This window comes from Lynx rufus, unplaced genomic scaffold (assembly GCF_022079265.1).
Source record: "Lynx rufus isolate CCGP_SWC_20201006 ecotype Redwood Valley unplaced genomic scaffold, mLynRuf1.p SCAF_5, whole genome shotgun sequence".
NCBI lineage: Eukaryota > Metazoa > Chordata > Mammalia > Carnivora > Felidae > Lynx > Lynx rufus.
In genome coordinates, this window is record NW_025814867.1 from 23,424,805 (window position 1) to 23,440,474 (window position 15,670).

The 15,670-nt window shown below is 37.3% G+C and overlaps 1 protein-coding gene across 7 annotated transcripts in view; it reads left to right on the plus strand.

Annotated features, from left to right (window-relative positions):
• Window positions 1-15,670, plus strand: part of SATB1 (SATB homeobox 1) — a 103,470-nt gene that overhangs the window by 42,109 nt on the left and 45,691 nt on the right. For all 7 annotated transcript variants that reach the window (XM_047099475.1, XM_047099474.1, XM_047099476.1 and 4 more), the window contains 2 exons: window positions 6,751-6,862; window positions 9,158-9,612. In XM_047099475.1, the coding sequence (XP_046955431.1) occupies window positions 6,751-6,862; window positions 9,158-9,612 (567 nt within the window). The remainder of the gene's footprint in view (window positions 1-6,750; window positions 6,863-9,157; window positions 9,613-15,670) is intronic.

Genomic DNA, 15,670 nt, shown 5'->3' on the forward strand with positions numbered 1-15,670 from the left:
GTCTCTAGAGTATTCCAATTCAAAACATACATTCCTTCCTACAGAAAAAGATATTCAGATTCCTTAGTTGAAATTAATTAGCATTCAGAAACCAGATAGCATGTTTTTGGGTATTCATGAGATCTCTGTTTGAAAAAAATGTTTTTAACTTGTAGAAATGTGTTGCAACACACAGATGGGAAGAAAAAGAAAAAAAAATCTCTTTAGCAAGCACTGTGTGTAAAAGGAATATTACATTTTGCACGCTCCTGATTGCTCTGTGTAAACAGTTTTTGACATCTGTCTTTATAGTTTTCGAGGAGAGGAAGACTTTGTTAAAAGAATCATTTTTATACAGCAGTCACCATTTCAGTCTTGCTTTACCTGTATTATGAAAGCAGATGGTCTGCATGTCTTTTGAATATTTATAACTATCAAAAACAATCTCTTGCTATTCACCCTTAGGCTTATGAGATGTCAGGACTGTTCTGGTTGAAAAAAATCATCCTGGGTGTTTACAGAAAGAGGATTACATTAAGCTGAAATGACTATACATTTTCCAGTTTAATATTTGTCCATCAGCTGTTTAATCGTATTTAGATAATTGTGTAAATAAGATGTTGTAGCCTTTGCCCTCTCTGCTGATGGAGCCTGAAAGCTTTAAACATGGGTGAACCACCATTTTGTAGATGTTCCTGCTACCTCCTCCCACCGCAGTAAAACCATCAGCAAGTCTTTAGTAAGTTTTGATCAGGATATCACAGTCCTGTTTAAAAAAAAAAAAAAATAGTGCACAAAAAGTCAGTATGGAGATCAGATGAAATGCTAGGGAGCTTCTGGCTTCCGGGACAGGCTGTTTAGTTTATTAGAGTATATCGTAATATGCAAATATGGTACAGCACTTCAATTACCCTTTAAAGATGACGTGGCTTTCTCTATTCTTCACGAGTATTCGGAGCTTGGAGGGTATTTTGGAAAACTTTTGGTATAGTGGGGGTTAACTGTTTTTTGACTGGAAGCTGAGCAATCAGAGATAACAGATTTTGCTGTGGTTGGTTGATTTGGCAGAAAAGCATGAACAGTTTTGGTTTAAATGATTGAATAACCTGATTAGCATTGTTTTGGGGTGGGTTTTTTTGTTGTTGTTAAAGGCACAACAAAGCAATTTTAAGGGTAATCAGATCACTGCCTTTCCCCAGTTGATAAACCTTTTTTTTTTTTTTTTTTTTTTTTTCTCAGAAGGCCTCACCTCTCCCTAAACCTCTTTATTGGCTACCAGGATGACCAAGTAGAAAAATAAAAACATCTTCTTTCAGTTTCTAAATGTGTTCTAAATATATACCTACAGCGTATGTTATATTCTAGCGGGGGGGTTGAAAGAATATATAATACGTTGAAAAATGATTTGACCTCAAGCAATTCCTTATGGGGTTTTTTGTTGTTGTTTTTGTTTTTCAAATTTGGAGACCTGCGGTATTTGAGAGCAAAGGTTTGGAATGTTCTAACTATATCTAAGTCAGGCTTTAGAAAAATTCCACCCTTACCTTTTCACAATTAGAAAGGTTATAAATAATGTATTTGGCTGAAAAGGAAGCTCAGCCTGTGGCAGATGGTATCATTCTAGAGTACTGGGGTTTCTGTGAAGATGGCATTCTTTCAGATCGGAACTTCAGCAGACTCTCAGAAAGAACCGAAGCTCTTCATAGGGAGCAGACATGTGCTTTATGGATCTTAGAAAAGCTTACAACTTGGCTCCTAGGATGAGAATATTGTGTCACACTGGGGTTATGAGACCCACAGCCAATTTCTGCCAACTTTCAAATTGCGTTTCCCAACACTGGAAGCCGTGGCCTGTTCCTTGGCTGGTGTACTGTGTAGCATTTGAACTTGAGATTTGAGCTGCCTGAGTTTGGTCCGTTGATTGTTTTATTCCCTGACCATCGGTGGTCTACACAGACCGGCCGCTGAGTAGGAAAACTTGCGATACAACTTGTGCCTTTTTCAAAGTGCTTTGGAGAGCTTGTATAAATAGACACCGAGAGAGAGAACTGGAATAACATAACCACCAAGCACTGCGACTTCCGAGACATCTGTGTGGATGTATTTTGAAAAACCTGGGAAGGGATCTCTTGCAAATTAATGAACAAAGTTTCTTTAAACTATGAGTCCTATCATGACAGCTAAAAATGATGCATCCGAAAAGATTCATGGGACGAGCTGCCATTACCTTTGACCCTTAGGAGCAAAAAAAAAAAAAAAAAAAAAAATTTGTTTCTGGTAGCCTCCAGTAACGGCTAATTCAGTGATCTTTGATCCTTTGATTGATCAGCTAATATATGCCCAGCCCCGTGGTGAGTCCAGGCCTTTCAGACATGCAACCCCAAGACTGACAGCAGCAGGAAGAGTGCTGGGAAGGTGCCATGTGCTGGACCTACACCAAGTCAGGAAAGGCTTTGCAGAAGCAAGGGTGCCTGAACTGTGTCCTGAGGAATGAGCTGCTGTTAGCTAGAGAGGAGAGAGGGCACAGCTCGAAAATCCAAGTCAGAGAAGCGGTAGATGTCTTCCTGATACCTGCTACTGGGTACAGACCAGCTTCACAAAGATACTGCCAGATTGGAATATTGAAACAAATGGTGGAAATACTTTTTTTTCCCGGGGTGTGTTCTCTTGTTATCCCTTGACCCGAGTTAATAAATTTAATTAGTCTACTCTGTTCTTCGGAAGAAAATTTGACATAAAATAACAACATTTGAAAATTTTATCTGATGCTCTTCTGTTATTTAAAGCATAGTCTTTGGACTGATCTGAAATGTGATCATATAATAAAAGCCAGTGAGGAGGAGGCAGAGGGTTGTCATAGTAATTAACGTATCTTGAAGTCCATACTTGGTCTGTTCCCGGCTCTGTGCTAAGAGAACCATATTTATCTTATTTATTGTCTGTGTAAGTGTGGATAGTATGTCTCTTCGGGTCATTATTTTTCTAGGAACTTGCCTAGTGCTTGGCACCTAGTAGGAGTTCAGTAGATAACATGCTGAATGAATGGGAAAAAAATGCCTGAATGAATGGATTCTCAGAACAAGCCTGTGAAGTGAGTGTTGCTGTGATTCCCATCTAGTAAGGGGGATTATGATAGAATGAGTGGTCAGTTAATGTGACCAAGGTCACACTGCCTCTGTGCGACACATTTTGGACTTGAATGCAGATTTAGCTATTCTCTTTCATCAAATGAATATTTAGTGTGTATTTAGTATATGCCAGACATTTGGGGCTGGACGATAATATAGAGCCCCAGAGCTGCGTAAAGTACAACTTAGTATAATCTTTTTAAACCAAAGGCTTTTTTTTTTTTTTAATCAACATTAAGAATCCCAAGCCTCTTTCTTTCAAAATGTGGATCTTGATCTGCCTACCCCCTGCATATCCCCATCCCCTAGGCAGATAGTACCAACCTTGGCTTTGTTATATGTGTTCTCCAAATAATTGGTGTTTCTTTATGATTTTCTAAATTTAAGAACCAGTACTGAATATAATCTTTCTTTCTTTTTTTTTAATGCTTACTTATTTTTGAGAGAGAGACAGAGCACGAGCAGGGAAGGGGCAGAGAGAGAGAGGGGGAGACACAGAATCTGAAGCAGGTTCCAGGCTCTGAGCTGTCAGCACAGAGCCCGATGCAGGGTTCAAATTCACAAACTGTGAGATCATGACCTGAGCTGAAGTCAGAAGCCCAACTGACAGCCACCCAGGTGCCCCTAAATATGATCTTTCAAATGCCATGTGACCCACAAGATTCTGAAATCTCTTTCTTGCCCTCAAAATTCATGATCTAGTCTGATGCCACAGCTAAGTCTCCCAATAGGGATTTTACCACATGGAAAAAAAAAAAGTCCTGACGCAGTGGTACTTGAGCAATTTAGTTGTACAGATTACTACATATTGTTCTAATAAAAATAGAGGTCACCTCAAGTTACCTGAATTATGGAATATTCCCCAGCCCCCTGAAAGCACAGAAAGAATTTGAAAAGTGGCTTTGACATGTGTCATAACCTGTGGATTAGCCTTTTCATTTACATCTTGCTTAGGCTAATATTTACATTAATCAGAGTTTTTTAAGCACACATCACTTGACAGAGTAGAAAACATCCAGAAAGTCACTTAAGGACAGAGCCTACCGAATGGGGTTAAACAAGGGCAGGAAGAAGCTTTGATGATCATGCACATATGGATATTATTTTCCACATATGGATAATAATGAACTACATAGCACTATTGCATATGGGCTCTAATTTTATAAAAATATTTCAGATGGGTTGTCTTACCACGTACCGTGTATTCTTCCTTTTGTCCCCCCATATACTTTCCACTGTTGGTCTGCTAAATCACATTAAATTGAAGTAATCTGTTTATGTATCTGTCTTCCTAACAGATGGTAAACTTCTAGGCAGAGGCTGTGTCTTATCTGCCTTTGTGTCTCTAGTATCAGCTAGACACATAGTAGGTGTGCGGCAAAGAACAAATTTCATGTATAGAACTGTCGGCAGACTGAAATAGACTGAGCGTCAGAAACCCCAGCGAAATTGAGATATTCCCATACGTTTCTGAAAACTAAGGCATAAACTACATCTACAACTTGTATGTACTATTACATTGACATTTAAGAAACTGCCAGAATGTCTAGGAACAAGAGTAATAATTTTTTAAAAATTGGACCAAAGTTGAAGAGCATCAACTGTCATCCATTTGCAGAATCACCATTATCCATCAGCGATCTGAATAGTTTTATTAGTGTCTGACTTTATTGATCCATTATTACAATAGAGTAAGTGTGATTGAAGCTGACGGATGGTTAACTGGATCAGGTAATCTTCTGGCTCTGGTTTTGGCAACCTTGCTAAGTATCTTTTTGTACTCTGGACTGAGGGAGGCTCTTAGTAGAATTACAAGCTACTGGATTAATGGCAGAGAATCACGAGCACATTAAGAATGTCTTTTTAGAGAAATAAAATGTAAAAATGACTATAAAGTAGAAAGTGTCCAAAAAAAAAAAAAAAGCTATCACGGTGCCTCTTACGAAAGATAGCCTTGTTTTACACAAATAATACAACTCTGGCTTATTTTTCACTGGAAGTTCTTTAAAGAGCCCCAAGAGTTAGATATTGCAGGAACTTGTGCATGTTACAAAATTAACACTGTACGGATGTCAGGAGAATCAAGAGTCACCAAAAAAACTTTAAATTAGAAGTAGCTTAAAGAAGATAATGATATAAAAATACTTTTGTCCCCAAACTGGCTTTTCTGGTTGTTGCCTGCCTCCCAAACAATGCTGCCTTCTGTAAACTATTTCACCATAGACCAACTGAAGTCTGAAATGTAAGTTCTCATGTTTCTACACATAGGAGTGGAGGAAGGATTGGTGGTACAAGTCTAATTATTCCTAAAATACAGCTGGAAATTAATTGAGCTGCTACTAGGTAATAAGGGCATTAGGGTTAAAAAGAACAACAAATTAAGGTACTGAAATTACCATAACCGAAATTTGCTGGGAAGAAAACACGTTTGTTTCTTGGAGATGAATTAAAAAAAAAAAAAAAAAAGAACACCCAAAACTTCAAAATCATGGTCATTCCTCTCTTTATTTTTATCATGTTAAACCATTGATTCCGTCTTCAGGGTTTTTGTTAAAAGCAGAGTGAAGACAAGTGGCAAAATAGGTCATTTTCTTTTTTGTGGTATCCTTGAGAAATTTAGTAGGCATGAAATGTGTATCTTTTAAAATTTTACGGTTAGTTTGGAATTCAAAATTCAGCTTTACTGTAGATGAAGCTAGCGATGAGATTGTAGAATGTTTCTTTCTCTAAATAGAGGGGCCCTGTGAATAGTGTATTTTTTTCCCTCAATGTGGTCCGTTCACCTCTGAAGAATGTTAGCGTAGTTAATGCACCTCCAGCTAAAACCCAAATAATAGTAGAAAGTACAAGTAGTATTTCCCAAACTTTATGCACACTCAAATCCCTTGGGGATCTTGGTAAACTGCAAGTGCTCATTGGCTGTGTCTGGGGTAGGGCCCAAGATTATGCATTTCTTTTTTTTTTTTTTTTTTTTTAACGTTTTTATTTATTTTTTTGGGACAGAGAGAGACAGAGCATGAACGGGGGAGGGGCAGAGAGAGAGGGAGACACAGAATCGGAACAGGCTCCAGGCTCTGAGCCATCAGCCCAGAGCCTGACGCGGGGCTCGAACTCACGGACCGCGAGATCGTGACCTGGCTGAAGTCGGACGCCTAACCGACTGCGCCACCCAGGCGCCCCAGATTATGCATTTCTAATAGACTTCCAGGTGATGCTAATATTGCTGGTCCCTGGGCCACACTTTGAGCAGCAACGATGTGTAGTCACTTAACCTCAAAGTAGTGTTTACTTACGAATTGCAGTCATAAAGTCATCTTCACGTATTGGGATTTATTGAGATGAGTGAAAGTTTGTCAGCCTAAGAATAGATGGCATTGATGGAGGTTCCATGAGTGCTAGAGCAAAGTCTGTTGGTTTGATAGCTTTATAGTGGTCTCAGGGGGCTGTTGCTTTCTACTTAAATAAGCGTTCGATGCGCTACTTAATGAATTTTAAGAAGTTGAGGCTTTAGGCCAAAGCGTGAAACAAAAATGTATTGGTACTCAGTTGATTTAAAAAAATGCCATTTACACAATTGAAATGATTTTTGTGTTCCATCTTGTGCCGATATGTATTACAAATGTTTTCCCCCCTCTTCATGCAGAGTATGATTTCTTCCATTGTGAACAGCACTTACTATGCAAATGTCTCAGCAGCAAAATGTCAAGAATTTGGAAGGTGGTACAAACATTTCAAGAAGACAAAAGATATGATGGGTAAGCAAAAAACTGTTGCAGTGGTGACTACATACCATTATGTGTCATTTGGGGGTTTATCAAAGTCACATCTAAAGCCAGGTCTTGTGATTGCCCAATTAGAGATCAATTTAGAATGTTTCTTTGAGGGTGGGGAGTGGGTATGAGTATAATGAGATAATTAAATTCAATAAATGTTTGTGTTTAAATCAGCCAAACTGACTTGGTTGTCAGACATGCAGGAAATCGAGGCGGGAGGAGGGAAGCTGTCATTTCTTAACATCTCAGTGAAGACCTAACCAGGCCTTGAATAACTAATATTAGCTGTGATTTCGCTCAGAGATAAATCATGCTTTTATGTGTTTTGTTTTTGTTTGAGAGGAAGAGAAAGCGCCTATTTTTACACCCAATTTTTAAGGAAATTAAATTGTATTTATAGTTTCCACAGTTGAGATCAAGTGAATTTTATAGCTCTGATCCCCAGCCCTTCTAGATGGGCACTTCGGTGAGCTTTACCGCCCTGATAGCAGACGCATCATTGTACCATTTCTCAACTTTTAATTCCAGTGTAGCATCCCATCTTAGCGTGCAACTCCAGGTCAATATGTGTTGCGCAGGAAGTGCATTAAAAATTATCGGCAGTGTGAGACGACACATACAAGTTGTGTGCTGTACCTGAGCTTTTAGACGCTGATGTTTCTCCCTTTTGAGTTTGCTAATGTTGCCAAAGCAAACACTGATTAAGGTTCATGTTTTAATTTCTATTAATGTTTTCTTTCACATACTTGTACCTTCCAAATAATGCATTTTAAAATAATACAGGAACTGGATGTTTAATATGCATAGCATTACGTCGTGTTTTAAACCTGTGTCTCTTTCCTTCCATTGTGTTCGTTTAATAACAACAACAATAATGACTTTTCCTAAAGATTTTAAGAAACAAGAGAACCTGAATTTTGAGTGTGTTTTAGCTTTTAATATTTGAAGCAAAGCCATCCATCTACCAAAACAGATTCTTTGCCTTTTATAGCTTAGAGCTGTAATGAAGACAATGCATCATTTTTGGAATAATTGCTTGAATTACTATTCCCTGTGAATGGCCCACTTGGGCTGATATCACTGGTAGAAATGGAAGGTTTCTTTCCCAATTCTTAGTTATATTTTGCATATATCAGTGATTGTAGCAATATGATAAGTTCCTCTAAATATAAAGCCTGAATATTTAATAAAAAGAGAAATGACGATAGAAATCAAGCCAGAGTCTATACATGGGAGGTATGGTGTGCTATTTGGAAAAGACTCACCTATTTACATATAACAGCCGTGCTCAGCCTTTCCAGTCAAGAGCATCAAACCGGTCTCTTCCTTGCTACAGCAAAGCATTGGACACACTGACAGCTGACTCTCGGCCAGTCCGCATTAGGGACCTAGCCAAGGGAGAAGCATTCATCCTGATAGGTGGTAATAAATTGCAAAATCGTGACAGTATCACCGTTGCACCAGGATGATTCTCTGACCCTTCTTGAAAGATTGCTGATAGCCATAGCTTCTTCAAGAAACATTTGGCTCTTAGCAAAACTGGGTATACTGGCTTGCAGTACAGTAAACCAGTCGCTTCATTCTCCGGTGGATATACTTGCCACCGGTGATAGTTAGGATTAAATGAAACAAACCATATAGGATACTCAACACAGTGTTCAGTATGCACTCAGTTATTATTACTTACTATGCTCACTTTATTATATTGATTCCTTCTTTACAATCCATGGCTAGGTAAAAATTGAATGCAGATAACATTTATGTCCTCTTTTTCCTTTCAAAACTTTTGCTTCGAGTAATAACAGTCAATATCTATCATGAGAAAATACCTGGATATTTCTTTTTTCTTTAGTGCATATATTTTCTTAGCCCAACTCTTTCTAGTTGCTCTTAAGCACATGGTGTTCTTCTAGAAGCTGTTTAAAAAAAAAAAATTCCTTATAAGCCTTCTTGGGGGTAATAAGTGAGAGTGAAAAATAGTTTGACCCCAAAACTAGTCACCTGGAATTTGGAAATAATTGATTTTATGCCTGAAGTCTAAACCACATTATAAAATTAGATCTGAAGTATTGTATTGTCCCCCTTTCAAAGTTTGTGGAATTGTGCGGAAGAGGAAAGTAAATCCATAGCCATTGGGTTCCATCTTAAAATTTTCTTTAGTTCAATTGGATTTTCAGCGTGCCCTGTGCCTACTGTCTCTATTTAAGAAATGATCAGAAATGCTTATCAATACCCATTACTGTTGGCTTAACATGGCTTTACTTTTGTCTACTTTAGTCGAAATGGATAGTCTTTCTGAACTATCCCAGCAAGGTGCCAATCACGTCAACTTTGGCCAGCAGCCTGTCCCAGGGAACACAGCTGAGCAGCCTCCGTCCCCCGCGCAGCTCTCCCATGGCAACCAGCCCTCTGTCCGGACCCCTCTACCGAACCTGCACCCTGGGCTTGTGTCAACGCCCATCAGTCCTCAATTGGTCAACCAGCAGCTGGTGATGGCTCAGCTGCTGAACCAGCAGTATGCAGTGAATAGACTTTTAGCCCAGCAGTCCTTAAACCAACAATACTTGAACCACCCTCCCCCTGTCAGTAGATCTATGAATAAGCCTTTGGAGCAACAGGTTTCAACCAACACAGAGGTGTCTTCCGAAATCTACCAGTGGGTACGTGATGAACTGAAACGAGCAGGAATCTCCCAGGCAGTATTTGCACGTGTGGCTTTTAACAGAACTCAGGTCAGTTTTGTTCTTTTTGGAATGGTTCTCTCTCTTTTTCTCTCTTCTTTCTTTGGTCCCAATTTTTTGCTAATGCTTATTCTTTTGCTCTATGCTCTTATTTTTTTACTCTACGCTTACTCTTTTCAATCCTTCTTGTTGTGTGATCATATTGTCTGTTCTTGATGGTGCCTAAGTCTTATCACTCCTTTCCCTATCATAAACCTCCTCTACCAAGAGCTACGTACAGATTGATCTTGACTCAGGGGCTTTGAAAGAATAAATTCAATATTGAATATATTTCAAACTGGCATTACCTATGTTTTTACCTAATGAGGTCATAGACTGTTAGTAGTAGCAGGTTGAGAAAAGTTTCATGACTTGGTCAAGGCCATTGGTAAGACTCCAGGCTTCTAGCCTACTATCTTCCCCCTGTTATCCCCATATCAAGCATGAGTATATAAACATGCCCTGTTTAAGTTCCTCTACAACTTTCTGGAAAAAAAACAAAACAAAACATATTGTAAGACTCCATAGCAATTTCTGCCATTTAATTTGAACAGCCATTTGGAGGAAAAATATATGGGGTGTGTGTGTGTGTGTGTGTGTGTGTGTGTGTGTGTGCGGCTTATTAACATAAAATGTTTCTTAGCTTTGTCCTCTTCCCTCTTTACATTATTGTTAGTATTCCTTCAAACTTCATTCTTTAGATCAGAGATCAGCAAACCTTTCTATCAGGGCCCTGTCAGGGTGTGGGTAGCATGGTCACAGCCAGGGACAATAGGTGAATGGATGCGGGTGTGGTGGTGTTTCAGTAAAACTGCCTATAAAACAGGCCCCCTGGGAGGTTTGGCCTGAAGGCCTTAGTTTGCTGTCTTTTCACTGAGACCTGCATATACCCCTGTGTTCACACCTTTGTCCTCCTGGGCAAATACCTGTGAGGATATTATCAGCACAGAGGATGTTTAGAGGGACCTGGAGAAAGAGTGATGTATGATATGAGAAGGCCTAAGATGAAAAGTCCTAAACCAATTCTATTAAATTGTAAATGAGAGGGTTTTTTAAAAATTTCTTTTTTTGGAAATTAGTATGGTATATATGGTGTTTATTTTTGGCCCAGGCACACTAAAAAAAGACAAAAGAACATGTAACTTTGATTAGAAATGAGGACATTACGTCCTTTCAACTTCGTTGTTTTACCAGGGTTCTTTTCTTTTGTCAGGTTTTTTTTTGGACTGACTCATACTTTCCTTTCATATTTAAGTTATTTTGTTTATTACGTGATTATAAGAATAAGATTCTGGTATAAAAATAATCTAGTATTAATTACTTGCTGGCAGAGTTTCCATACCTAGGAGAATCCCAGCAGTGACTTATTTTTGGTTTGCCTTAACTGGATTGAAAGTTAGGAGGCCTGACAAAGCCTTTAACTCAGTGTTTGTTTTCATTTTCTTTATCTGTTTTTTTTTTTGTTTTTTGGGTTTTTTTGGTGTGTGTGTGTGTGTGTGTGTGTGTGTGTGTGTGTATCATTTGTCTTTTTTAAAGGGTACTTGCAGAGGGTAATTTCTCAGGTTAGTATGATTTTAACTAATTTTATATTTTTACAACTTAAAAATGTTAATTAGTGGCTGGTAAATTTCATGACATTTATATCAGTTGGGAAGTTATTTAAAAAATTAAATGAGTGAATGAATCAAAAGTCAAACTTCTAGTTATCCTGTGTCTGGCAGCATTCTTTATTTTTGTAAATAGCAGTAACTGCTAGTATTTCTCAGTACTGGCCAAAAAATAGGTCTCTTCATAAATCATCAGTAAAATGTTTGTCAATTTAATTGAAAGCCCACAAAGACAACATTGACATAAACGCAAATGAAATACAGATTTGCTAAGAAGTGTTTTAAAAACTGAGCAAATTGTTATTTCTTAAAGCACTAAGGAATCTGCTTTAAGAAACAAGGAAATGAAATAAGAATGTATTTTATATGGTGAAGAATGACAAGGTCTTAAAGCACTAAGGAAAGTATTTTACATGGTGAAAAGTGACAAGGGAGTTTAGCTGAGGGATGTGTGAAGTCACTATCCATATGTACGGTTTTTCTTCTCTTGGGTTATGATGTCACGCCGTTACTCTGAAGGGTTGACCATTTGTCCTGCCTTTGGTTCCCACATTGACTAATTCCATGGATATCTCTAGGATTTGTTGCTGGAAAGAAGGCAGAATTCTCTCTTTATACCATAGTAATCTCTTTAAAAAGACAGTTATCTCTGTGGTTAAAACACCAAAAACAGTGACTTAATTTTTCTGAGGCTGATAGGGGAATGAAAACAGTGACAGCCTCAGTACCAAGCTCTCTTTAGTAATAATAGCTAATTTAGAAAAAGTTACTACCATAAAAAATTATTTGGAGCCCCGAGTGATAGAGAGATTTGGTTTTAAACCTGTATATTGGTAATCGGTACGCCTGAGTCGAAGTGGATATTGGCCATATTTGAAGCTGTTTTACTTCAATAAGAGTAATTTTCTATGTATATTTAAGTGTTCACTTTTTGGGAACGAGCTTTTGAACATGCAAGCATGCGTGTGTTTTTGGTGGTCATACTGAAAAACCACACACGCGCGCACGCACACACACACAGCTGCATTTATTTTAATGATTATACATTCATATGAATGCATGTAGTGTGTTTATTTCGAAGTGTATGCATTTCAATAAAAGCAGGTGCAGAGTGAGAGTGTATGGTGTGAGTGTGGCGTACGAAAATACACATGCTAATGCATATGTATAGGCAAGGAGCTCTGCAGAGTTAAATCGCACATCACACATTTGCGTGCACTTACTACAATGTGCAATTCCAACTCCGAGTTTTAAAAAATTAACGTAAAATATGTACATGCAAAGGCAAAGTTATATGATATGATCGAATAAAGAAATTGGTACCCTATAAAGAGTATTTTAAAACATTAATATAATAGATAATGCTGTTATGAGTTGAGAGTATTTTAGTCATTGACAGTTCTGTGCGACTTTAAAATCCTGGATTTCATGTTTTAACTCTTCACTGGAGAATTTTCTCGTCATCCTAATTGGGTCTCCTAAAACCCCTCTCTCAAGACTTTCACACGTGACTATTAAAAAAAAAAGTTTACCTTTTCTGAAAATTTATGGTGAAATTTATATAATTACTTGGTCTAAGGACTTTTTCCCCTTCTAAACTGATGGGCATATGTGCTTTAATTGCTACCAAAGGTACCAGCTTTTAGCATATGTCATTCATTCAGTTATACCTACTTGATGTCTTTTTAGTGGAAACCTATGGCTAAAAATAATTGTTGAAGCTTCTAGATTTATACTTTTCAGTTCACTTCCCTATATCATTGCTATTTAGGGATTGTGATAGAAGCAAATATATTTATTCGTTAGTGCCTTTAAAAAATTAAAAAAAAAAATAAAACCCAGAATCTAACTCTGATCCCATTCTGTGGCTTTTTTTTTTTTTCCTTTTTTCTCCCCACACCCCTTTGGCACACTTTATTTTCCAGTAAAATAAAGAATGAAGATGGATTATTCAAAACTGATAACAGTAATGGACCATCATGTAATGTTTTATTGAATTTGAGTTCTGTAAATTATGTGGTGGAGAGAAATTTGCCTGCTTAAGTATAACAGAAATTGCTACTGTGTTCCTATAATTCTTCACAGTGTAATTTAAGGAAAGTCCACTATCCATATCACTATTGAATAAAAGGTAAAAAGGTGCTATTACCCCAACGTGACAGCTCTCGTTTAGCCTCCCAAGCGACAGAGATAAATGCGTCTGCTTATAACTTACTTGGCAGGCGTCCAAGGTAGTAGGTGGAGTTGAAAATAGTCTTTCACCTGGAGATGTGATTAAAAATTCACAAAACAACAGAGGTAGGTAGTCTTGAAGAATATTCTACTTATTTTCTTTTTAGGGAGGGAGGTTTCATAAAATCCTGTTTTCCTTCTGAGGGCTTTGAAGTTCCATGAAGCTGATAAAATCTATTTGAATCAGTGATTATGTTCAAAGAGGAGACAAACTGGAGGCCAGACAGGCCTTTTGTTCAGATTGGCAGTCTCTTTCGCTTATCTGCTGTTTTAAAGAATTCATAATTAGCTTTTGGAAGTACTGATAATATTTATTGAAGGTTTTTTCTTTCTTTTACAATTACTAATGAATTTTACTTGTAATAACTAGTAAACTCTTTTTGGAATGTAAAAAGGGTTTAGGAATTCATCACTAAGTTCACTAAGTGAAAAAGTTGGAATTCTCCCTTAACCCCTGTGCAATGACAATGCAGAATAATTTTCTGTTTTTATGTACAGAGCACATAGTGCATTATTTGATGATGTAAAGTCCCAATGAAAAGCAGCTTCTCATTTAATATAATAAAATTAATATTCATTAGTTGTTGGTAACTTACTACATAACATACAAATTCTCAAGTTCTTTTCGGAGGCAAGAATGACTGATGATTTTGTTTGACTTTGTTCAGTAAGTTCATTGAGCACCTATGACCCACAGTACATGTTTTAGTCCTGGTGTTTTAGTATAGTCTCTAAGATAGCAGGTAATGTACATGAAGAGCTTGACATACTATTTTTTTAGCATGAAGAAAAAATTTTGGTAATAGATCCCTCGTACTCTGCCCCATGGGGGATTACTACAAATGACCTTGATCTAAGTCTGGACTATATTTTTGACTACGGGATATGGGAAACAGGGGCCATGTACATCTTGAGTCTGTAAATGCAACCACTCACATAACAACTTGAACGGGACCACAACATGCATTCTCATATTCAGATTCTAAAGTCATTTTGCATACAGAATTATTCTCAAGTGACATGATTTTTTTTTTTTTTTTTTTTTTTTTTGGTAATTAACACATTCTAATCAAAATATTTTCTAACAATATTTTCAAGCATTTCCACCAGGGGGCACTCCCCTCATTGAAAGCCTGGGCCAAAAAAAAAAAAAAAAAAAAAAAAAATCCAAAGGTTTCTACAACACCTGACAGTGTCTACACTCACTGCTTTAGAGCTCTTTGAGTGTTCCAAGATTCAAAATATTGCTTTAGACCTTAGCATAGTGCAAGCAGAAAAACTGTACTTGCTGCAGTGGAATAATTAAGTGGAAATAAATGCTCTGCCCCTAAAATACTTTATATGCTCAACTGGGAAGTCATGCCAATATCAAAATATGGGAAGAGGAAATTTTAAATTCTCTCCCAAGTGATGTGTTGTCTTCTACTTTAAGCACGCAGGATTGACTTAGTTTCATGTTAACATGACTTGATAGAGAATATTAATGTATTTTTTCATGTGTTTGCTTTTCTCACTATAGTTGTCTGCTATCTCAGAAAACATTTTTAATAGAGATGATACAGTATTTTGTTACTTGAGATTTATAAATGTCTAATTTCAAGGTTCCCAAATACAGTGACATCCTAAATATCTGTAGGATCCTTTTGACCTAATCTGGTTTTTTTAAATTATTGAACAGTTAGTGTAGATGAACATCTTACGTAGCGCCATGTAACTTTTCATTGAAGGCTTACTTTGATTAAATTAGTAATTGCCACTAAAATTTGCCCATGAGTAGCATATCTTGTTCTTGAGTTCGTATCACTCATTTATATTTTTTTCCTTTTGTGGTCTGAATACACGTAATTAATCCACTTAGTAAATGTTTATTAAACACTCATGTGATAGGCATTGTGCTGGGATGACAAATAGGAATATTAGGTTATTATGCTCAAGGAAGTGAGAGCACTGTATTTGTCTATAATGTACCTTTCTATCTCTTGATTTCTGTGTGGTTCACATATATTGCTTTGCCAGGCACATTGTTTTAATACGTAACAGTTGGTGGGGAAAAGTAGAGACCCAGGACTATTTTTTACACCTATTTTCAAGCATTTTTTGAGACCTGTATTTTTTGGTTTCAGTGTGACACATCCAGAACAGTCAATCTAATTAGTTGGCCTTGTGCAAATTAAATAGCTGGATGATTGACTGCCTGTTTGACTAAATTTTAGTTAAATTGACTGGATGTT